The sequence below is a fragment of the Apus apus genome, chromosome Z, assembly GCF_020740795.1.
Source record: "Apus apus isolate bApuApu2 chromosome Z, bApuApu2.pri.cur, whole genome shotgun sequence".
NCBI classification, from domain to species: Eukaryota; Metazoa; Chordata; class Aves; order Apodiformes; family Apodidae; genus Apus; species Apus apus.
Window position 1 is genome coordinate 63940836 of NC_067312.1, and position 25263 is coordinate 63966098.

The 25263-nt window shown below is 40.7% G+C and overlaps 1 protein-coding gene across 5 annotated transcripts in view; it reads left to right on the plus strand.

Moving 5' to 3' along the window:
- Positions 1-294: 294 nt before the first annotated feature.
- Positions 295-25263, plus strand: part of GRAMD2B (GRAM domain containing 2B) — a 43859-nt gene continuing 18890 nt past the window's right edge. For 2 of the 5 annotated variants that reach the window (XR_007891888.1, XM_051643480.1), the window contains exons 1-4: positions 295-485; positions 22069-22191; positions 24226-24313; positions 24626-24692. Coding sequence is in view for 4 of the 5 variants with exons in the window: in XM_051643480.1 (XP_051499440.1) it covers positions 364-485; positions 22069-22191; positions 24226-24313; positions 24626-24692 (400 nt within the window). In the remaining variant the exon portion in view is untranslated. Of the gene's footprint in view, positions 486-1718; positions 1766-6961; positions 7073-8644; positions 8704-22068; positions 22192-24225; positions 24314-24625; positions 24693-25263 lie in introns of those variants that run through there. The other 3 variants (XM_051643483.1, XM_051643481.1, XM_051643482.1) reach the window with 3 other exon arrangements.

A 25263-nucleotide genomic window follows, 5' to 3' on the forward strand; every position in this document is an offset into this window, starting at 1 on the left:
TGTCACAGGTTTTGGTATAAACCTGCAATGAAACATCATTTGAATTAGAGTTCTTGTTCTACATTCTTTCGTTCTCTTAATTCATCAAAACAAGTTATTGCTATTAACAATGACTTTCCAAAGACACAGTGCACCTTGATTTCCTTATTTTCATTTCCAAGTAAACCTACAAAGTGTTGCAGATAAAAAAGAAAACCACCTTATGATGTCACGTCAATATGTTACTCATTAACTGATTTGAAAAACTAGCCTGAGCTGGAGTCATATTAAGCCCACACTTCCTAGAGCAGTGAAAGGCTGTGCATTTGAAGGATCACTCTGGAACTGAACTTCACTAACTCTGCAGTTAACTCCATTAAAACAATGAGAAAAAGGAATTCTTTAGAGGACTCAGTTTTTAATTTTGAAAGTCAGAACAGCTTCCGAAAATCAAGCAATGGCACCCCAGTCAGCCCTACAGAGAGTGTCGGATCAGTGTTTGTAAGGTAAATACCAATGTGTTTGAGTGTCCTGTATGTACTCAGTGCTGGGGGGGAGCAACACAGCAGGGTAGTGGGACAAACAGAGCAGTAAAAATAGCCTGAAGAGGAAGCTTAATATGAGAAGGCAATGCATGCAGAAATGATAATATCACTAGTGTTACTGTAAAAGTTACACAACTGTAAAAGAGGACAGGAGGGTGTTCTCTCTTTCCTTATCTATTACACAGAAGAAAGGCTTTGAATGTGCATAGCACATCTTAAGATGACCTCTGCAAGGTCATCCAATAATATCTATGATATTTGAGTCCGTCTCCATATAAAATAAAACTAAGCTTTGTTAAAACAGGGAATTTAACAAAATCTTTTTATGAGTGCATACAGGAAACTTAATGTCTATTAAATTATGCTTCAGAAGAAATGCTACCATAATCACAAGGAGTATTGATGGCAGTTGAATGCTTGCATGAACAGTGTAAAAGGGTTTGTTGACAGAACAACCACAAGCCATTTTTAAGGTGAAATCTGTTTTCTTACTTCGGGAGGGTGGACTTCTTGAGATTGTGGACTGTGGTGGAATTCAATGTAATGAAGAGTTATGGATAAATCATGCACACTTAAGCATAGATTAATGAAGGAATGCAGCCTCAGAGGGTTACTGGCACTTACCATTTACCCTTTACACCTATTGCAAGAGAGAGACAAGTACACATCAGTAGTATTTATATCAAAAAACTATGAAAAAAACTAGCTTTAAAAAGCTATTCATAGGAGCTTTAAATATTTATTAGTTCTTAACTAATCTGAAAATTATTTACCAAGAATTCTCCTTAGTATCTGCTCAGTGTCCAGCCACCCTGAAGTGATTTGAGGAAATACATTCTTTGTGTGACTGAATTGTGTTTCTTTGTAGCTGCAAACAAATTCTTTATATGGGGTGACAGCTCGTATCACTAATTGGGTCATAAGTATAAATAAGTCTGCTGGCCTCATTTTTCCTCTTTTAAAATGTTATGCGGGTTTTTTAATATTATATGTGCATACTGTCCTTGTTCTAATTCAAATGTCAAAGAGATAAATGTCCAATAGTTTGAACAGAGATTAAGGAATCACAAATTTTATGTTTTAATTAGAGCTCTCAAAGGCTCTTATCTAGAAGTAATCACTTACAGTCTGTTTTTTTAAAACAACATCCACATATGTTTTTGTATGCCTGTCTTGATCTCATTTTCCAATTAGGCATGGGAGAGAAGTACATAGAGTGGTACATGGAGGATTCAATACAAGTAGGTGATGTTTAACAGCTTATAACTTCGGCAACAGAAAGTTTGCCCTCTTCTCTCTGTCCAGCCAAGAGCACTGGGCAGACAGTCTTACCTACTTCTTTATTTAACACTAGATAACCAGTACACAAAAAGAAGTATCATATATGCTCGAAAAGCAATGTGATCAGCCCTTACAAAGAACAGAGTCCTCTGCCTCAGATTTCTCAATAATCAATCTGCCTGCCAAGTAGCAAGAGACAGGGCAGGCCTTCTAGAAATCCACTTTACCAAGTTGATTATGCAGCCCTACCATGAAACTATTCCTTTATTAGTAGCAATGATGGAATAGCAGGCTGCAAATACTAGACAATCTAGTAAGACAAATGCATGATTGCACTCAATGAGCTAAAAGCTGGACCAAGCTCTCACCAAACTTGCTTTCCATGTGTTTATCACACCCACAATAGCCTTATCCAAAAAGAGCCACATGAAAAATAAATGAAAATGCTTTTCAGAAAAAGAAATGCAGGCTCTGCATTTTTAAGTACTATTTTCAATACAGTCCTACTTAGAGCATATTTCCCACATATTAAGACCTATGCACAAAGAAAATGTATTATATTCATGATTGCTCTTATTTATCCTACTTAATAATGCCTGAGGACAAAAACTGTCTATATGGCTAAGTTTTATTTACCTTTGTTTTCACCTCCCTGTAATTGGCTTCATGTGGATGAGCACAAACTTGCCAGAGTCCAGGGGGTTATTAACATTTCAGACAGGAGAAGTGAGTTTATCCCCATGGCAGCATGTTTTTCCTTATGCAGGGTGGAACTGATTTCAGAAGCAAATTAAGACTCTGGAGCCATAGCTGAGGTGTTAGTCATGCCTTACAGATGAGAGATTTGTAGTCATAAAAGTATTGGCCACATGTATATGCAGCATTTTATCAGCACAAATGTATAGAGCTTCCTAACACTAGAACAAAACATTTTCCAGTAGTCCATATCAAAATGTTGGCAAAAACAAGAGATCCCAACCTCTGCTTTGGAGCTTATCCCTATAATGTGAATCAACACCCTACACCCAGATCTCATACACTTTAGAAAAATTTCAAGCCTGTGGTTTTCACTAATCTTCAGAATTACCCTGAAAAAAATATATTTACTATAAGAGAATTAGATTTTTAAGCAAATTATTAAGCAATTTAGACCAGGACTACTGACCACCTGCTCTGTGAATGCCACACTGCTATGTATGTTAACATCAACCCTAGCAATAATCAGATGTGGTTGTATGTCAAATAAAATATTAAAAAGTGAAGATTGATCATTTGCCAGTAGCACTGATATTAGATAAAAAATACATTTTTTAAAAAGGCAGGAAAAAAAGTACAGTATGGAGAGGTATGCAAACTCATGGGAATGGAAGTCAAAAGGGTCCTTGGTTCTAATCCTGGCTTGGCAGCTCATTTCATGCATTACATTGCATAAATCAATTAAATACAATACTTGTGCTTTCTATCCGTGATCTGGTATTAATATTTCTCTATATTTTGCATATAGCAAAATGACAGAAAAAAACTGTTACAACTTGTTACATACTGTGAAGATTGTTCTGTGCAGCTGGGTTTTTGTTTGGACACAAGAAAGGAGCCATGAATTCAGGTTTTCTCTCTGAAGATTTTTTGATGGAAATGTGAACTTATTTAAAGGAAATTCACTTCTGCATTGAAATTATATCCCTCGGAAACATTCAATGCAATGTTCTAAGCCTGAGGCTTAGTTCAGATTAATACAAGCACGCATGTTAAAAGAGACAAGCACATACCCACCATCTCCCAAAAGGTTTATTGTCTTCACAGCTCAGTTATGAGCACCCAAAACACTAGCTGCCAGTTTACTGCTCAAAGGCTTGCACCTGCGTTTAGGCATTCACCCTGTGAGGCCTTGTTATGCAAGACATGTCTACATTGTTGCTTTCCTCAAGTAATATAGCTTCTAGTTCTAAATAAGACAAAGCAGTAAGTCTATCCAGCTCAGTAGAATAGCTTATTATTCACAACCCCATCTGATGTAAAGACTGTTAGAAAACTGATACCATGATTCATGCTTTCACATTATCTGGTGTCCCTCACTTTAACCTTCCCTCCACAGAATACGAGCAATCCTTTACTAAGCTCCTGGAAGGTCTGGGCACTGCTTTTTTTGGTGGAAGATTCAATTTATCTCCAAAGAAGTTGTGCTAACTTTCACTTTCTTACATACTTAACATACTATACTGCTGCTCTTCAGACACTGCTAGATGAGTAACGGCTTCTCTCAACAAAATTATCACCATATTTAGATATATCATGAATATCTGGATGCATGCATGCATATCTGATTCAAAGAGGTATCCACGTATATTTCTTTTTGATACACAGATCCAACATTTACGTACATGCATGCATATTATTCATCAGATGCACATAATCTGTTTGATGTCTTAAACATAGTGGAGCACTTGGATTGAAATTTTTGTCCATGTAATCCGTATACAGAGATGTCACACTTGGATGTCACCCAGGACTTCCTTTGTACCTCTATGCAGAGGACGACAAATCAAGCTAAGCTGATCCACCAGGATAGAACAAGCTATATTTGTATTTATCGCTTCCTGCCTAGCTGGCAGATATATTAAAAGAAGATTATATATGCAGAAAAATTGGTATCACTGCCATGGGATTTGGTACAGTCCAGATTTTCACATAACAGTGGGTCTCTGTTGGTGGCAGCTTGGTCTTCACATACTTCCCTTACTGTATCTGTACACATGAGCAATTGTAACTGTGCAGTAAAAGGTCTTTTATGCTTTTTTTGCATAAATGACTTGCCACAGCATATAAAATTAAAAGCATAATATTTTCGAGCACATTCCATCCACTTATGCAGCCATATATAAGACACTCTTCATTCATATTACTGAGAATCCTGGCATTCAGGAATTTAATCACTCAGGAGCATGTCCTCTTACTCTGGAATTGCTGCAACATACAATTCGACAGAGCATGGAAAGAGAGTTTATTTTCCAAATTCTCAAAAAAACACAAGCTATAATAATTGGTTATTACTTCCACTGTCACTTAGAGATAATAATAAAACACACTAAAGAGGCATGTATGGAAAATTTGCCAGAACTAAGATACCATGTTATGGAACAAAGTATTTTAGTGTCTAGGCTGCAGGCATCCCTTTATTTTGAAGGCCAGTTTCTTCTACAGTACATACCTTGACTACTGAAAACAGAGACTGAGCTCCCAGAACCAAGCAGCTCCTTTCCAGTTCTTGCACCACCGTGGCAGAAGCAGGAACCTCTGGAGATGAGTGAACAAAACAGTCAGTAATAACATGTGGCTGAATCTGCCAGAGACTGAAAATCTAAACACTGAAAAAGCAGCTGATTCTGTTTGTTCAAATATCTTAAAGTCAGACTTTCTCACATTCTTGTTCTGCTGTAGTGGGCAGAGCTACATGAGTTACCCAACCACAAGTCTGCCTTCAGCCTCAAAATTAGGACCAAAACACCAACTTCCTAGTGCAATGGAAGGCCTCCAAAAAAGGGGCAAAAGGGTAGGCAGTTGCTTTTTTTATTGATTCCAGACATACCGTGCATGCTGATACGAGAACAATCCCCAGGGAATCCAAAACCTCACCCTGATTCCCGAACCCCAGCAAAGTGTGCTGGGTCCAAACAGATGCAGGCTGCCAACCCTACCCTCCCAACTCTTTCAGTTTCAGCTCTACTAACCGCCCAGACAGCTGCGATGGGCCTGTTTTGTTATCCCTTGGATAACAAAGTTTGCATCTGGCATATGGGGTGGGAGAGGCTCTGCAATGCAGTGCTAAACCTGATGAGGGGCTTCACAGCAGAGCAGAAGGCAGCAAAGTCTCACAGGTGCAGGACCTAACATTTCTGAAGAACCTTTCTTGCAATTTACATCTCACATATTTTAATCTGAAATGTACATAAACACTCATCTCCTATCCTGATGTCCTCTAACAGAGGCCAATCGCCTGTATGCATTCTCTCCTCACCAACTGTGAACAGTCCCACAGTTAGGAAGAAAGCTTATTACATTTTGTTATTAATTTTATTAATATATTCTAACATATTAAATAATTAAAATAGACATTTTTCTAGAGGTGTTACTTTGAACTCTCATCCAAAGGTTGGCATTCTTAAGATTTAGATTCTTTGGACAATTACAGCCGCAGCCTCCGTCTTTCCTTCGCGAAAATATTAGTTCACCAAACTGAACCACAACTCGGGTATTAACCAGGTAATGAAAAAAATTCTTCATACACACCTCGACAGTCTGTGTCTGCCACGCAAAACGAGCTGTGCCGAATGCTGCCGTGTAACAACATTTCTGAGGGGACAACCGCGCGGACAGCCCCGCTCTCACAGGCCGGGGCAGGGCTCGGCTGGCTGCTCTTCGCACACCACCGGGCCGTGCCCTGGGCAGACGGGCAGCCTGGGCTGCTGGCGAAGGGGAAGAAACAAAAAACCACCTGAGGCAGTCACGGATGGAAATACCAGCTAATCACCACCGAAGTTCATGTTAGTACAGCTGCCTGGAGGCCCAGCGCCAGTGTTTGGCCTACCGCCTGCTTCAGAGAGACAGCAGGGAAACGCCGACACGAGCAGCTGCGGGAGGCCGCTCCGGCGGGTCCTGTCCCAGGCTGGCCCGGGCAGCCCCGCGGCCCGGCTGCCCTCACCTCGCGGCCCCGGCCCCCGACAACATCGCTCTTCAGACCGTGACACAGCATCTCCTGCCCCCCAGAACAGAACATTACGGACACCTTTTGTTCGAGGCAGCGGGAGGCGGCGTCTCACGCCACAACTCCCCGACTGAATAATTTAAGGCGCGTAACAGACCGGCCAGGCGGGGAGCGCAGGCTCCCGGCGCTAGAGCCGGGGCCGCGTTAGTCACTGCGCGGGACCGACCTCCCCGCCGCAACCCGCGGCATCTGCCACCCCCGTAACGGACCGGCGGAACCGGTTTGTAACAGCTTCCCGCCGCCAACCCGCGCTCCGGCTCCCGCCAGCCCAGGCCGGCAGCGGCGGGGCCGGCCCCGGGGCGGGGCGGCAGGGCCGGGGCGGGGCGGCCCGCAGCGAGGCGCGCCACCGGTTGCCTGTCGTGCGGCAGCGGCGGGCGGTGCCGGGCCGGGCCGGGCCGGGCCGAGCCGGGCCGATGGTTCTCATGACGGAGCAGCAGTGCGATGCGGAGGAGCAGAAGGATACGCGGGCCGCCGGCAGGCGGGAAAACAGGGGCGCCTTGCGGCTGTGAGTACTGCCCGAGGCGGGGGGCGGCTGCGAGCCCGCCCGCCTGCCGGGACCCCGCGCAGTCCTGTGGGCACCGCGGCTCCTGCCCGAGCCGCCCCACACGGGAAGGGCGGCCGCGGTGAGTTACTCGACGAAGTCCCGGCGGTGGCCGGGCCCTGTCAGGCGGCGGCGGGGGAAGCTCCCAGGGCGACGGGCTCGGCGAGGATTTCGCTGCTCTGGGCCTTGGATGGGGCTTGAAGTTCGTAGGGAAGGCTAGCCAAGGCGTCTCCGCGTACAGGCTGAAGTTGTAAGCACGAACATCTCCCCTCAGCCGAGATAGGCGCTCTGCAGGAGGCTGCTCCGAGCACCGCGTTGATCTCTCGTGTCGCACTTCCAGAGGCAAGGCGCACAAATGTTGCTTCTACTGATTTCGTGCAACAGCATGGAAATCCTGCTCTGCCGTTGCACAGGAATCCAGTAGCTGTGCTTTATCGCTTACTGTGCTGTGCATGTGCTTCAGTGAGAAGCTGTGATCCTCTTCTCTGGCTGCCAGGAAAACACAGAACTTTATTGAAAGTTCACAAACTTTGGTGCAGGCAAGATGCAGTGAAATAGGAGTTCCGTCTGACTTCTGTCCTAGGCAGAGAGGGAACAAGCCTCTCTGCCAAAGCCGTGGGCACTTGCCTGCCTTGGCGTGGTTCCCCACCATGCTTCTTGCCTGGCTTGGCCATACCAATATGCAGCCTCCGTCTGCTTTTAACTTGAGAGGTACTGTAAAAATTGACCAGGTGAGGAGACTGGAAATGCTTACTATTTGGGGGGAGGAAGAGGAGGACTTGCCACCTGATAAAGGCTGTTTAGGCTAACTGATGGAAGGGAGAGAGAGAGAAGGGCTTCTGGTTCCATGAGCGGCAGAAGTCCCTGAGTTCGTCTGAGGCCACTAGAGCTTCCCAGCCTCTGATGGTGGCTGAGAGTGTCAAGGGTTAAAGTCTGTATCTTCGGCAGTGGTCTTTGGCTTCCTGTGGAGGTCTCAAGTTGTTTGGGTGCTTGTATGCCATGGTAATAACCTTCACATGAAAGTCTTGGAATCGAGCAGCTGCCCAGTTCCATAGTGGGCTGCCAATTCATGTGGGACTTGGCAGTCCAAGGGTTCTCTTTAAGAAGTTAAGCATCTGTGAAAGAAGAACCTAAAATATACGGGGCTTTCTCCTCAAAAGAAAAGAAAAACATTTTCTGCTATGCTGTGATTCCCCTCCCTGAAGAACTTTCCATTGCAAAGGTTTAACCTTAAACAGCATCCAGGAGAAAGGAGAACAGGTTATCAGCAACTAGCTCTTTCTGTGGAAAGGAACTCACAAGGTCTGGGGAGTCATTTTTTCCCAAGTGTTCTATCCCTGATTGCTAAGTGGGTATATTCCCAAGGTATGTATCACAGTGAAATCTGTTGCCAGAAATAGCTTGCTTGTTAGGGAGCACTGGGATTCAGAATGTCTTCTAAGTGTCCTTTATCCTGTATGGTGTAGTCACATCAGTGACTTCACACTACAAATGAGACATAATTCCCCGACCTTCTCTAGAGCCTTCTAACTTCAAGCCTTGGGTCCTGTTCCCCTGCGCAGAGGTATGCGAATGAACTTAATGAAGTTCTTCAGGTACGCAAGATCCATATCTGATTTTTCCCTTCAGAATGGGACTACAAGCCCTAGACAGTGTATGGAAAGCTTGATGTCAGAGACATTGTTTATGCGCCAACTAGCTGACCTTCTGTTTTGTCCCCAGGTGTTTAATCTTTCAGGCTGAATCGGGTAAAGTTGTAAAAGTGAGGTCAGTCTTAACCAGTGCAATAAATTGAGAAGTCTCACTCACTGTGACTCTCCATTTTTTAGCTGTCATTTGTTGCTGTTCAGGAGAAGGTCGGTGTCATGCAGCAGAAACCTAGGCAGTCTGTTATGCTACAAGCTACAGTGTTCAGTACTAGTCTGAGCAGCAGGAGGGTGAAAGAAGTGCTTTCTCTTAAACTAGAATAATTGTTTAAGCTTTTGTTGGCTGGAAACAAAGTTTGAATTTATTTACCAATCCTATTTGATTGGTAGCTCAATCATTCTGAGAAATCATTGTGTTAATTTAACTGTGAGTTAAGTACAGAAACCAAGTAACTTAGGTTTAACTAGCACGAAGCTACAGGGGGTATTGTGCAGCTGAAGAAGAAGAACAGAATATTGGTTTTGATTCTGTTAGAAGGGGACTTGCTAAAAGTTACATCACTGATGATTTATTTTTAGAAAATTTTGTAAATGAATTTGTGTGATTATGGTGGAGTTTCATTCCCTTCCTGTACTTCCAGGGAGCAATATGCAACCAGCAGAACTCATGCTTACCACTACTTGAAAAAATCCTAACAAGAGTTAGAGAGGCTCAGGGAATATTTTTATGTGTTCCAAAGCTCAGGGGAGAAAGATTTATGCTAGTATTGTAATCCGTTTTTCCTGGAGAGATGCTTAAAACATTCAGCTTAGAGTTGGACTGCGTAGCTCAGTGTGTTTCTGCTGCTGCTGTAAAGGTGTCACTGGGGAATAAGTGCCTCTGAAGGATTGAAGTTGTAGAAGTTTTGGGGTTTCTTTTGTTGCATTGTTTTTTTTTTTTAATTATTTCAATATTAGATCTGAGAAGATTATACTTGCCTGCCAGCAATTCAATAAACTTTATACAGAAAGAGTTAATTACGGTTCATACAGATTTATAAAATGGGGTTCTCTGGCATGTTTAGCAATAGTTATATATTTGCAAAGTTTGCAGTAGATCTCTTCTCTGTGGGTTGTACAACCCCAGATATAATATTCTGTGGAAGATGGGCTCTGTTATGCAGACCCAAATGAGTGATGTGCCAGAAGTTGGTCAGTGTGAGGAGTTCCTCCCAAGCAAATTGAAAATTCATGGACAGAAAATACATTTGAGTGGTGTCCACTGACCCGTAACATCCTGATACTGCCTTAGAACAAAAATAAATTAACCCTTGCATTGTATTTAGAGGATATTTATATTTTTTACTTGGAAGTGGAGTGTGTTATGTTTGTGGTGGCACTGGACCTGCCTCAAACCTGTCAGCCCCGCTACTGAGACAGCTGGTGGAACAGTTGTTCTATTGCTGAAAACAGCGTCACACATGAAGGAGAAATGGCAGAGGTGTGCTAGCAAGCAGTTCATGTTCCATGTAGGCATTCTTCTGCTTTCACACACATTTGCTACTGTTGAAGTCAGTATACCATTTTCAGGTTTCTACAGGTAGTATTTAGCCTAGTACTATTCAATCTGTCTATCTTAGAGCAACGGGTTGAGCTACCTTACCGTAAGACACCAGTAACATTAAGTGGCACATTCTGTCCCCTTACAGTTACGGCATAAGATAATGTCCAGTTACTGAATGTAACCTAAAGAAATGAGGAGGCTGGAACTTAAGACTCCAAAGGATATGGAAAGCTTTAGATTTGAATATTTTTTTTAGCAAAAATACGTTGCAGATACTGGAGAAGATACACTACTGAAAGCAGTGGAAAATGCTTGCAGGCAAATTATGTAATTCTGGGGAAAAGAGGGAATGTAATTTTTATGGTTTATTTGTCTGACGTATGTGGTGCCATAACAGGTGTTTCCTAATAACTGTTTATCAGCTGGTAAGTTAAAAGGCAAATCAATTGACTGACCTTTGCATGATCACAACTCACTGACCTTTTTTCCTAAACTCTTACTTGAGAGAAATACAAAATGCAGATAAAAAAGGAGATATTATTACAAAATGAAAGTTTGATTTCAGCTTTGATCCAGATTAACTCCTTTGCAGCAGGCAATCTTCTACTGATCTTTTTGTGAATGAAAAAAGATGTACGTATGTGCCTGTACTTTCAGTGTTTGAAGATAACACTAACTCATACTGACTATCATATTTTTTAATTCTTCACTGGTAGATCTTCCTTATTTTTATAGAGGAAGTTATAATGCTTGATCTGAAAAAAAGGATAGGCTTGCAAAGTGAAATGTTTAAATTTGAGGTGTGACACAAAACAGGTTTACAATCCTGGATTACCTGCCTTTGTTCATGATGATGTTTTTTAATTGTTTCTATTTTTTTCTGTCATTCTTACTTTATTCACTGTATACACATGCTTAAATTACAAAAGCAGCTTTTAAAAAATAATTGTGCCATGTACAAACAGACACCATGAATCTGGGCATCCTTTTCTTTGTACAAAAGCGCCTCATTGGCTTACCTGAAATATTTCCACTGCGCTGCCTTTTAGTGGTTATACACAGTCTGTGAGAAACGCTTGTTAGGAAACATAATACTACAGATAAGCTTTGGGCAGCAGGATTTTTTGCTGGCATTTGACAGGTGATGCATAGACATAATATCAAAGTATTGTCTTCTTACCACCATCTCCATAAATGTGGCAGTCATGTGGTTAGAAATTATGTGCTTATCTAATGATATCGCTGCTGCAACTAATGATCTTCATGCCCTGCACGTAGCTGTTGCCAAGCCCATATATATCCTTTCCAGTTAACCTTATTATACATGGGTTACTTTTATGCCAAAGAGATCTTGTGTTTGGTCCACCAGTCTTTACAGACTTCTTTTGTAGTACTTACATTAACTAAAATTCATGGGTAGCTGACTAGACCAGCTAGGCAAAAGTTAGCAAAAGTGTCCTCAAATATTGTCATCACAGAGCAAGTAATTTCTCTACAGATAATAGGAATACATCAGGACAAGCTGTCTTCTTCGTTTCTCTGCTTTTACTTGAAAAGAAAGTTCTTGCTTTATCTAGAAGATCTCTGAGCTGCCCACAGCACAGAGATACTCTATTTTCCTGCCAGAAAGCTGTAAACAAATACTGAAAATAGCCATTTTTCCCTATGTCAGTGAGAGATTCCAGGAGGACATGGGCAACTGCTCCCTTCTCAGCCTACTGTATAGTGCCCTGGTCTTCTCTTTGTAAAATGTCATAGTGTGCTGTCTCACACTGGGGTGATTGTTACTGTAATGGAGTTAAGTACTGGGAGGTGGAACACCTGTGTAAAATGGAGAACCAGGCATTGAAGGGTATGTACAAGGACAACACAGTTGCCTCTTCTTGGTTCCTTGGTAAATGAGCTTCAGTGCTGTACTGAAGTATTCACTCCCTGTAACTAAACTTATACCTGGCACTGACTGGCTTTTGCCTTCATCCTTGAAAAGTAGCACACTGAGGTGAGGTAGGTTAATAAGATTCCAGAAATAGTGGCAGGAAATAGTGTACAGGTTGCAGAGAGGCAGCAGAGAAAGTCAGCAGGGTGGAGAATGTAGAGGCAAACGTTCTCTGTGGATAGATGGGGGAAGCATTCTAGTTAGTTACCATGAAATAACCATTCCTGACATCCCCCGCAAAACCAACCATACCTGGGCACGTCCTCTACAAGCACCACATTCCTTTGGGTGCTTCAGCAGCTAGGCCTCCGAGAATCTTAGTTCAGGCTGTTAATGAAAGACAGGCAGACCACTTAGGTAAAATCATAGAATCGTAGAATGGTTTAGGTTGGAAGGAATCTTGAAGATCATGTAGTTCCAACTGCCCTGCATGTACAGGGACACCGCCCACTATACCAGGTAGCTCAAGGTCCTGTCCAGCCTGTCTTTAAACTCTTCCAGGGCACCCACGACTTTCCTAGGGAACCTGTTCCAATGTCTGACCATCCTCATAGTGAAGAATTTCTTCTTAATGTCTAACCTAAACCTACCTTCTTCCAGTGTAAAGTCATTCCCCCTTTTCCTAGTGCTACAAGCCCTTGTAAAAAGTCCCTCCCAGCTTTCCTGTATGCCCTTCAGGTACAGGAAGGGCTCTATGAGGTGTCCTGGGAGCTTCCTCTTCTCCAGGCTGAAAAACTGCAACTCTTTCAGCCCGTCTTCACAGGAGAGGTGCTCCAGCCCTGTGATCATCTTCATGGCACTCCTCTGGACTCCATCCATCAGCTCCATGTCCTTATGTGGGGGCTCCAGAAATTGACACAGTAGTCGTAATGGATGGTAATTTTGTAGCTGTCGTTTATGCTACACTAGTTCAAGAAGAGCCATTCAGGTTTGTTCAACCCTTTTCTGGAAGGAAAGTTATAGTACAGAAGTCCAGTAAATAACAGAATTATATATATGTCCATTTGGTTTACTGAAATTTTCCAATACATGTAGCTAAGCTATGGGCAACATCGGATAGAGTGGGTGTTGCCATAGAGGACAGTATGTGGACGGTGGAAAGGGTTGTACTGAAGAAAGAGACTTACAGAGCATTCAGACTTAGTGTTCAGATGGCACAGAAAATAAAAAGTCCAGCTGGCTCTAGCAGTGATCTGGCCAACCAAGTGTCATCTGATTCTAATAAGAATATCTTTTTCCAAGACTGAAAGAAAAATGGCTCCTTATATATAGTGTCACAGTCAAAAGCTCTGTTGAGATTCATGTCAGTTAGACCCATTGTTGGAAGGCATTATTTCCTATAGTGAGATAATAGCTTGTGGATTAGATTATCTGCATTGTTCTGGTCTTTTCCATGAAAATGTAGGCAGATATGTAAGAAAAAAATGTAGTTTGCAAAAATAATTATGGGAAATTCAGCATTGCCAGACCCTTGGTGAACCGTGAGCCTCCAACAGTGATTTCACTTTGATCCACTTCTATCCATTATCAAAGGTGTGATGAAATGGGGTGGATGGAGACACTTAGATGCTCATTTTCATCTCTGTTAGTGTTTTGCATTAGGCCTTGTTGTGTACTGTTCTTGTTGGGGAACCTACAAAAAACGTATTCTGGCATCGCTTGAAATACCTACTTTAGATTTTTTCTGCTTGACTAGTATTGCGTTTTAAACAGAGAAATTTCATTTTTAATTGTGAACTATCTGTTAATGCCAGTTGTCAAAGGAACTGCTCCGTGAGCAAACCCAAGCATTGTTCTCTTTGTGTATGTTCTGTCACAACAAGGCCAAGTGCAAGGTCCTGCACCTGGGTCAGCACAACCCCAGGCACAAACACATGCTGGGGGAAGAATGACTAGAGAGCAATACTGAGGAGAAGGACTTGGGAGTGGTAGTAGATGAGAAGCTCGACATGAGCCACCAGTGTGCACTGGAGCCCAGAGAGCCAGTTGTGTCCTGGGCTGCATTGAAAGAAGTGTGGCCAGGGAGGAACACTGTGTACAGCTCTGGAACCCTCAGCACAGGAAGGATACAGACCTGTTGGAGCGTGTCCAGGGAAGGGCCATGATGATCCAAGCGCTGCAACACCTCTGCTATGAAGACAGAGTGAGAGAGCTGGGGCTATTCAGCCTGGAGAGGGCTCCAGGGAGACCTTATAGCAGCCTTCCAGTACCTGAAGGAGCTACAGGAAAGCGAAGGAGGCAGTTTTCACCAGAAGGGGCAGTGATTGGACAAAGGGTTTTAAACTGAAAGAGGGTAGATTTATGTTAGACATCAGGAAGAAATTCTTCACCATGAGGGTGGTAAGGTACTGGAATAGGTTGCCTAGAGAAGTTGTTGATTCCCCCTCCTTGGAGGTGTTCAAGGCCAGATTGGATGAGGCTTTGTGCAGTGTTCTAGTGGGAGGTGCCCCTGCTCATAGCAGGGAAGTTGGAACCTGATGATCTTTAAGGTCCCTTCCAAACTTAACCATTCTGTAATTCTAACGAAAATATTCCTCCCCCATCAACAAAGTGTTGATTAAAATGCCTTATCTCCTTTGTTATGGTTTCTGCATTAATAGCTGTTGTAAATATAATTTTTGGTGTCTGCTTTTTTTTTCCTTGTTTTTCTAATCATAGTTCAGTCTGATGTAGCTACTTATTTTTTTTCAAAAACACAATTAGTGCTGGAAAACTGGCAGCTAAGTCTTGTGTCATGTGGAGGCATGTTACTCTGGAGTTTGTCCTCCAAATAATGGAAATGTAGCTTCAAGTAATAAGGCCAAACCTTTATGCTTGTGGTCTGGTGATCAGGCCTCATTTGTAAAGATGCTTCTGTTGTTCCAGAGAGAGACCTGCATTGTTTCTGCCTGAGTTACAGAGCAGATCTAATTGAAAGATGCTTCTGAGGTGTTACTGGACACATGGATTCTGTATAGATACAGTATTCATCAGTTTTATTGAATGTGGTATAAAACAATTGAGACATGACACTTAGTTGCCTTTGCCCTCTTCTGCAGCCTGAACAAGTTGTAGTTGAGGATTTATTTCTTTTCACCTTATCCTGTTTCTTGTGGAAGCTGAAGACAAAAATGTGGTCTTGTGTAAGGCTGCACCATCCCTCTTCAGTAGAAATTGTGATCTTTTTTTTTTTTTTGTTCTCTGTTAGATGATAAGGTAGGCTAGAGCTGAGAGGTAGGAACACATCCCCTGTAAAATTACCAGTGAGTTGGAGAATGAAAAGAATACATCCTCGAGTCCAAAATACATGTGAGTGTGTCCCCTGAGGTCTTTTGCATCATGTTTTTTTCAGCAGTGTGTCTGAGAAGATTTGAGTCGTGCTGGATTTGCTCATGCCTATGTTCAGACTAGTAGTTGTTGGTCACCCTGCTGAGACTCCCATGAAAACTGCATCATAGCAATCTTGTGGGTTTGAGTGAAGATAGATACAAGAGGGCATTTGCTTGATTTTTGAAGTGGATATCTGAAATGGAAACTCTTGAAAAGACAAGAGAGCTAAATGGCTTATGTTCCAGCATTAACTTAAAAAAATACCTTGTTATAGTGTCTCATGTTTCAGAGCATGGGGAATTCTCCTCTGTTGTTTTTTGTTTGTTTTTTTTCTATGGAACTTGATAGCAGTCTGGTTTTGATTAGACACGGAATAGAGCCAGTTAATAATAGATGGTATTTAGAGTAGAGAATTTACATACTCGTTGATGACGTCTGCAGTGTCACAGTGATCTTGCTGATGTCCAAGTGGTAAAGTAGTGTGGAACTTGAGCTGGTTATTAAATGAAATGTCTATTCAGCTGCGGAAAAAAACTGACTTACTTCGTCCAACAGCATTGGAGGGGTTTCTGTTCAGTATTAACTCAAAAATTTCATTCACTCTTTCAATAAATATGTAGCAACATAGACATGAAACTACTCACACATGAGTAATTGTGTTCTGAGAGATAGCTGTGAAATACAACACAGTAAATATTTCTGAACTTAATTACCTTAACATATTTTAAATATATATATATTATTTTTTCAAGTGTTTAGAAATTGCGTTGATTCTTCTTTTAATGCTAGCTGACATCAAGATTTCACCTGTGCCTGCAAACCTGTTGCATCCTAAAAATGCTCAGAGAAGGACATGGTGCATATGAATGTGTGTCCATCCTTATGCATATGATATTCAGTTAGTGTACAGCTGTACATTTTGCTCCAATTTGTGCTGTGTTTGACTTTGATCACATGAAAAGAGAATAGCCTGTTCCTTGAGCAACCTGAGGTAGTTAAATCTCAGTCTGGTTCATACCTATTCATATTAACGAACTGACTCTCTCATGAGGTTTTCACGTCTCTTCTCTTTCATTAAAGCCTTGCAGCTCTCCAAATTTGGTATAAATACATCTGCTAGCTGTCATATAACATACATAAGAAATGCTGTACTTCAAAATCAGTTGCTTTACTTTCTTCACTTTTCAGCCTTAAGTTCAGGCTGTTGTACTAAATGTATGGAATTACACAAGTACAAAATGCTTATGTTATGGCTATCATCAACCTCTGTTATAGCAGCTGTTAAGCAGCTCTCTGCTCCTTTGTGATTACGGTACCTGTAGCTCATTTTCTGCCTGTTTCAACAGTTTTGGAATATTGATGGCAGTCAATATTTGGCTTTCCATTTGCACAGTAGAAGTGATACTTGGTCATAGCATTATTCAGAGGCATGGTTTTTTAGGTGTATTTTCTTCCGTACACAGTGCCATGTGCCACAGAACACTAGAGCATGGCTGTAGAGCTACTGGAGGCATTTTGCCTCTAAATGACAAGATTTTGTAGAAACAGACAACAAATAAATCATTGACTTGGGCACTATTCTTAGTTTATCCAGTACAGAGGCCTCTCTAATCTGCTATGAAGAGGACAGCAGAAGATTTTACAATGGAAAAGGTATTTTCTTCAGTCCAGGGCTGGAATAATTCTATTATGTAAGCTATGAATACAAGCTTGTCAGAAGATAAAACACTCTGACTTCTGCTCACACATCCAAAAAAGGTTTATTCAGACTGGTGTGGCATAGAAGAGATGTTTAGTGGAATGATGGGACATACCTTCTGAAATAAGATGTGAGACTTAAGACTTTAGGCCTCTGGCCTGCAACATGTTCAGCAGGGTGTCCTTTCATGCATTAGCACATTTCATCCTACCCAGTTGCAGTCATCTCTGCTTGAAGTATGTTGCTGGTATGTCTTCTGGATGCTGTCTAGATAAATCTCTTTATCCTGCTCTCTCTCCTCTGCTTTTAAGCCTGCCAGAGTCTGTCATCTTGATTTGAGATCCTGAAATGTTTTGCTTCTGTCCCTTTGGCTTTTAATTTCTGTAAGAATAACCAGTTCCTTTATCAGAATAAACTTGTGTATGGGAGTAAGAATAGCTTAAATAACACTACCTCTTAGTATTTTGGCCTTTCACACTACTGCATTTCCTTTGTCAAATGCTTTTGTTCTGCCAACAACTAACAAGTAAATCCAAAGGCTACCCAAAATCAATGATGTAATTTTATTTGTGACAGATATTTCCCTATACAGTGTACCAAGCATGGCTGTGGACAGTAGGGGAGGAATTATTCCACACTCTTTCAGTTGATCATTTGCAATTTCTCACCAGTCCAACTGCTATTGCAAGATTAATCTTTTTTGTTTAAAAGAGACAAAGTGGGATAACAGGGCTTCTAAAGCAACACGATGATCCAATATGTGTCCTCCATCTACAGAGGCACCTTTGCAGCAGTGTTGACTGCAAATCAGCCCAAGGGTAATACTGATTTGCCTGCAGTTTTGCAAACGAGCTTGTAGCTAACATCTCTGGTTATTCAAGACGCCTTTTTCCTCCTATATGACTGATGTGCATTTTTCAGCTGAGGGACTGGTTTGTCGCAAGTTGCTGTAGGTTTGAACTTTTTAGATCTGTTATTTTACAGACTGAGTAGTGTAGGTGCCTGTTGGGGTGGATCACAGGAAACTTTGTGGAAAAGTTTGTGTGGCTGTGGGGCGTCAAATACCATAACCACTGTACAGTTCTGGAGTTTTTTATATGTAAGAGATATGCCTGAGAAGTGTTCATGTCTGATAAGATTATATTGGGGTTGTTAAAGACAGTGGTTGTTCTTTAGGCTTGCTTTCCAAACTGGCCTTTTACCACGTCTCTTTCTCATTATTTCTGTTCAGCGCTTCTTATTCACACCAGATTCAAAGGGAACAGGGAAAAAGTTTATATTTTAGATTACGGGTTTTAATTTTTTTTCCCCTTCAAAAATCCTTGTTAATGCAACAACTTAATTTTCACAGGAAGTCTGAATTTTTCAGGTTGTGGAGAAGATTAGTGCCAAACAACAAAACCTTTTGAAGTTCAGAAAACTTTCTGCAGTACGAGGAACTTGACACACCTGTCCATCAGAAAGTTTTTGTTAGCAGAAACTATTCAAATCAGAAGAGATTAAGTTCCTTTGACTTTTAAAATACATTGATTAATAATGTACCTTTGAACACTTCATTAGAATGAAACTTAGTCTGTTGCCTTGATTAGTGTATAGCACTTTCCCTTTTCTGTTATTTAATCTTAAAATATTCCATTCAGTTGTTACTGCATATCTAAAAAAGGAAAAGAAACATTTATTGCAAAAAGTTTAGTTAGAGTGCTTTGCAACTGTTTATTTTAACTTGCTTAGATACAAGATATGATCCCATGGTAAGCCGAAGCCATGTCTTTGAAAATACTCCCTATGACAACAATTCTTTATTTGGAAACTTGAGACAACTTTTTCCTTTTTATCTTTTAGCTGTTATTTTACATAGGCTTAGTAGTACCAAATACTCAATATATGTTCTATTTGAAAAAATATTTATATTCGTATCAGAAAAATCCTGCTGTCACAAAGTTTACATGCTTTGCCCTGATATTTCTAAATACAGTTCATTTATATGCAACTATTGCTAACAGTTGTAGTGAGCATCACTTTCTTTCTTAAGTGCACTTGATCTAATTTTTTTTTCATGGATTGCTGACTTTTGTGGTCTCTTTATAAAGCATTTAGGAATCCTGACTCTCATGCAAATGTAAGGAGTGCTTTAATTTGCTTGTGACCCTATGAACAATATTGTACTAGTTTTAGGTCATAACTGTGATCTTTTTTCATCTCCAGAAGTTCAGCTAAGATTTTTCTGATATTTTAAAGACACCTACTAGGAACTTAGCTGCTGTTCAGACCTCTAGTTATCAGAAGTGTAAGGACAAATCCTTACCTAGTTTTTCATTATGTGAAGGGGGAATATGGGAGGTAGATAAATGAAAGACATAGCAGGACAGTATCAGCTAGTAAGAGTACCCCAAATTGCTACAGCCAGTGTTACATTGTTACACAGGTGAGTCTCCTCACTCCTGAGGTGTTTTGAGGTAAACACTGCCTTTGTGTGGATTCTTCCCATTCTTAGCTGCAGAAGAGGATCCTGGAGGAGTGACCGAACTGGCATGGGGTAGCTCAGCATTTCCACGGACAACATTCAGCAGGGTTAGCATGTTGAGATGCCCTAGCTCTCCATCATCTGAAAACAGCTAGAGGGAATGAGTTCAGAGAGTAGAGGTTCAGGAATAGTAGTGATTAATAGGGAAGACAGACAGGTTTACAGGTTTAACTGCAAAGTTGGGGTTAATTTGTAAGTGAGGGAAAAAGGAGTATGAATGGTAAGTAACTAAAGTGTTCAGAGCAACAAAACATCTAACCATGCTGGCAGGTGTGAGTGAACATCAAAACCTGTGCTATAGATATTTTTGAAACAAATCTGTGGTACGGAAGTGCAAGTGTGATGCAGGGTGCTTTGGTCAGTCAATAGCATTGTTGTGTTTGGCCAGAAAGCTGGCCAAGGCAATGATGGGCACCAGACAGGCTCCAGGCTCAAGCAATGACATCTTAAAAACTGCTCTGTCATGTAGTCTTATTCACTTGGGAGCTTCCATGCTGCTCTGCTCTTTTGAAATTCAGCTGTAGTTGAACCTGACAATTTTGCCATGCCTTGTTCCTCATCCTGCTCACGTCTGGTGTTTTCTGGCCTCCCTTGAAACCTGGGAGCTTGAGGGATAGAAAAATAACAGGGACTAAGACATTTGCAGGATTTGCAGACTTCTGGAATATAAGGTCCCCTGTGCTTTTGGGAAGCACCTTGGATTCGCAGTTCTCTCTACATAAAATCTCAAAGCACATAAAACTGCTTATTTGGTTTTTTTAAGCAAAGGTTCCACTTAAACCTCTTAAATTGCTCATTTAATCTTAGTTTATGTTGGCCAAAAATAAAAGCTGGTGCTTTGTAGTCAGGCAGGGCTGGTCCAAGAGGGAAATAATTTGTTTTTTTCTCATTGAATTTGTTAGTGCTGTAACCCTTTAAAACATACACAAGGTGTGACAGGAAGTGACAATTCAGTGCTCCTGTGGTCGGGATTTCTAAGGTCTCAGGAAAGATTAGATAAGGGAATAGTTGCTATATGCAAACATATAAGACTCCTTAAGAACAAGTCCCAGCACCAGTAAGAGAAAACTCCGTGGCTTTCATCCTGTGACATAAGCTCTAGTTTATCTTCTACACAGGATACCACCTCATTAGATCTCACTTAAGATGTGAAGTGTATCTTCTGATCTAACTCACCAAAGTGTAATCAAAGCCATAGATGTTTTTATTCCCCTCCTAAAAGAAAATGGAGATTAAATTAGTCTGAGAACCTCTGTCACCAAAGCTTTTGTCTTGGTAGGAAAATAAACTCTTTATTGTCCCCTTCCCATGACAACAGTGGCTGTGTCATTGCTATGAAATTGCAGAAATTAAACCTTATTATGGAAAGCTTCTGTAAATGGGGTCATTCAGGCCAGGCATTAAATTAGTGGGCAATACAGTTTAGCTTTCTTTAGTAATAATAGCATCCTGCAGTTTTTCTGAAGCTTTAGTCTTCCAAAGGAGGGTGAGTGTGTGTAATTGTCATGTTGTATTTTAAATTTGTGTCATTGTTCATATCCTGCTGTTAATGACAGCTTTTTTTCTCTAAATTTTCTGAGTTAGCATTTTATTAGAAAATAATGAAAAGAGAAGCCAGGGAAAGGCTTGGACTGCACGTCTTAGCTCGCAGGTTCTAGTTCCTTAAGATGTATTTCTGAGGCAATGGTATGTGCTGTGCAAGGGCAAAGCACTGTGGTGGTAATACTGCTTTTGTAAAATAAACCAAACACTTCTAATACTTTGAGAAAACCCTTTATTGTGAAAAATCTGCAGGTAGACTCTTGATAGAAGTAAGTGAATTACAATATAAGACCCAGATTCCTCTTTGCCACATCAACTCACAAATAATCTGCTAAGCACTAGGTACTGTAATGCAGGATGTTTTTCTCCCAGCTTGCCAATCAAGTTAATTTCTGTTAGTCATTTAGTCTGAGTAGTGAACGTGGAATGCATTTTTCCTAAATGAGACATTCTCTTTGGAACTGAAACAAGAGCTACAAATTTTATGAGTGCTGAAATATCCATGGCAGTGTTTCAGTTTTCCTTTCTTCATTACTGAAATTCCACTATGGCAGCTCAGAATACTGTTCAGATGTATATTGCTGTCAAGTCAATAGGTGAAGACTTTTCAGGACCTTAGTATAAAAGATACATTGTAATTTTGCTCTTTAATATATGCTATATTGTCAACATGTTGCAGAGGCATTTGACATTGTTATGAATCCTGCAATAAACATTTCTATATCTGTTTTATTTTTATTTATTTATTTTTCACTCTGCAGTTCAGATGGAGAAAACGGAACAGACGAAAAAAGAAAGGTGGGAAAATTACCTACTGTGTTGCCGCAAACCCTGGCCAGTGAAGTGGAATATTTTGATGACCGGAAAAAAGTGGACATTGCTAGGTAATGACAGAAATGCTGTCAGTTTTCTTCTAGTTAGGTAATCAGAATTGTTACAGCCCACTCAAGAAGCTGTACTGAGTGGCAAGCTTTATCAGACATCCCAGTTGTGGGTTAGCTTGCACACTATGCAAATCAACAGGAATCAGCCACATTCCAGGAGCTGCTCTGTTACCAAACACAAGTAGTCACAATAGTGGGAATTTAGACTTTGGGCTGGCTTTAATTCCATGTTCTAGGAAAAAATATATTACACTGTTTGGTATCAGTGCTAGTTTCATCCCTTTCACAGTCAACTTGACAGGCAGTCTAACTGAGCTGCAGTTTGAGTTCTAGGCTGTTCCCAGAACACTTCCCTGCTGCAATATTGATTATCCATGGTAAAGCTGTGACAAAAGGGGGTTTTTTTGTACTTTATGCTGTGTATTGCATCAGATTATTGTAATGACTGCAAAACAGTCATTCTTTCTCTGTCAGAGAACAGGAATGCATTTTAAACTCTTCAAAGAAAAGAAAATTAAATAATACTAAAATCTCCTTTGAAGGACAATACAAATTTTGCACTCCTTTCACTTTGTCAACAGAGCAGCCAGTACACAAGTTAGCAGTCAACCTGACAATTTTTGGTAACAAGGCAGATATTTAAAAAACATCACTTAATTTCCTGAAGCATCTTTGAGGAGAAGATATTTGAAGAAATATTTATTACTCTTTTTTATTTTGCAAGCTCTCCTTCCAGTCTTACCTTTCATATTCAATGTAATTGACTGTATGTTGGTAGGATGCTGACTTTTCTTTAAAGTTTACTATTCGTTTCAGTTTGTCCTGTACTTTACATAGGCTCACAAATACATGTACACATGTATTTTAGAGGGTTTTTTCTGTGGGGGACCACCTGAGATATGCAGCCAGTGCACTTGCTATCTTAATCGGACCTGTAGAGTCTCTTTCCTAAATCCAGCTTTATCTCCATTACACTTCGGAGTTCTCTTCCTTTCACACTTACAGTTTTACTGGACAACTCAAGTTTAGGAAAGTAAAGAAGACTTATTATGCAGGATAAGGTGCAGTAAATGGAAATCCTCTTTCCCCGTTAAGTCTTCAGCAAAACATGTTCTTCAGGTCATTCAGCGTAGGAGTTGTGTGTTGTATTTTTCATTCTGTTCTTCAGTCTGCAACTGAGAGCCACTAAAAAGAGCTACCTTATTTTTACAGCCTGTTTTTTTTCCCTGCTAAATAGCTCTTGGAGATAATGTTCTTCTCTTCCTGATTTATGAAACACTGTTACCTCACCTCTGTTTTTGTATTTCTGAACAGTCCATGCCATTATTTTCTTCTGCATGAGCAAAGTAAGCTTACTTTCCCAGCCATCTGCAGAGACTTTCCTCTATCCTTTTTCTACTCTAAAGTTGTTGGGTTTTGGGTTGGTTTTCTTTTTCCAATATGACTGGCTTGAGCTGTACAGCTTCCTTTACAACTGGCACTCCCAATTCCCTTTTGTCTCCTCTTAAGATTGCTGGCTGTCTTAATAATTTCATTGCATTACACTACACAGTTCATAGCCACTCTATGTTTTTTTCTCTTATTGTACTTTGAAAATGATCTTACATTTTGTACTACAAGTTCATGGTTTTCAGTACACCACCTTGTGCTCACAGCTACTAAATTTTACTTTATCCTGCATTAGTAAATAAAGTGCTTTGAGTTAATATGTCACATGTTGCCCAGAAACAACTGAAGATGGAGCTAAGCACTGTTATAATGCATTAAGTTGCAAAAATGTCTTAAACTTTTATATTATTTATTTATTAAATCTCATAATTTAAAATATTCCTTTAATTTAAAGTTAAAGGAAGAGCTTCGGTGAAGGCTGGCATGGTTTAAGAATAAGATATACTCCTCTTTATTGCTGCATATTCCTTGATTAATCAGATAACAGTTATTAAAGGATTAATGTTTCCTAGAAAAGCACATCATGTTCATAAATTACCAAGACTGAAACCAAGATTATATGGAATGTTTTTTTTTAATCTTCAGAACAAAGAGCAGCACAGATAGTCCACTCCTGACAATGGATATCAAGAGTGACTCCAAGATTGAAAGGAAAAAACGTGCCTCAAATCAGGTAGGACAGAGGATGGACTTGTTTGTTTATATATATTAAGAGTAAATATGCAACTACCATGAGAGCCCCTGTGTTTAGCAATATTACAGTTCGTGGTTGTATAAGGACTTAGATGCCTTTTTCGTCTGTGTGTTAGAATCTGGGTGAAGCAGGAAATAGAATTAATAATCACATAAAAAAATAAGAATTTATTGTATGACAGTTGGGCAAAATGAGAGGGTATTGGGAATGCAGGAAGCAGAATGGGTCACTTGATGGTAAAAATATCTAATAAGGGATGTGTCTCCGGGTGTGGGGCTTTTTGTTTTTTAGCTGAAGGCAAATGCACACTTTCATAAGCTGTTTCTAGATGTTCCCATTGATGAGCCACTGAAACAAAGTAAGTATTAACCCCCTTGTCATTGCTGGCTGTAGATCTGAGACGATGTTGTTACCCACCAACTTTGGTGATGTACAAGAGGGAGCACCTAAATTTTAAAAACCTTAAACTGCAGCTAGGTAGAGCTGCAAGGCCTTCATCTGCATGCAGTGGGTGTTCTTGTTGTAATCTTGCAAAAGTTAAATCTTCAATTGTGGTGCATCTTTGGGAATTGTAACCCACTTTGCACTTCTTAGCAGAGTACCCTAATGCAACTTTTTTTTTGGTACTGAAGCTTCCTTACTAAAGGCACTTCTTAATCGAGACAGCAGTGGTTATGAGACTAGCCTGAGATTTTGCTGTTGATGATGCTTTAAGATTTAAAAAGACTGGTAGGAGAAAGACTTAAAATGTTTAAAGATTCTGCTCTTCCCTGTGGCAGTTATAACAAGTGAAGTTGACATAGACATACATTAACGTTTCTTGAAAGGAATACAAGGAAGGCAGTTCATGCGTGAGAAATGGTTTGCTCAATGGCTGTGAAGTAAAAGCAGTGTTACTTTACATACCAGACAACTGCTGTAGAGCTAAA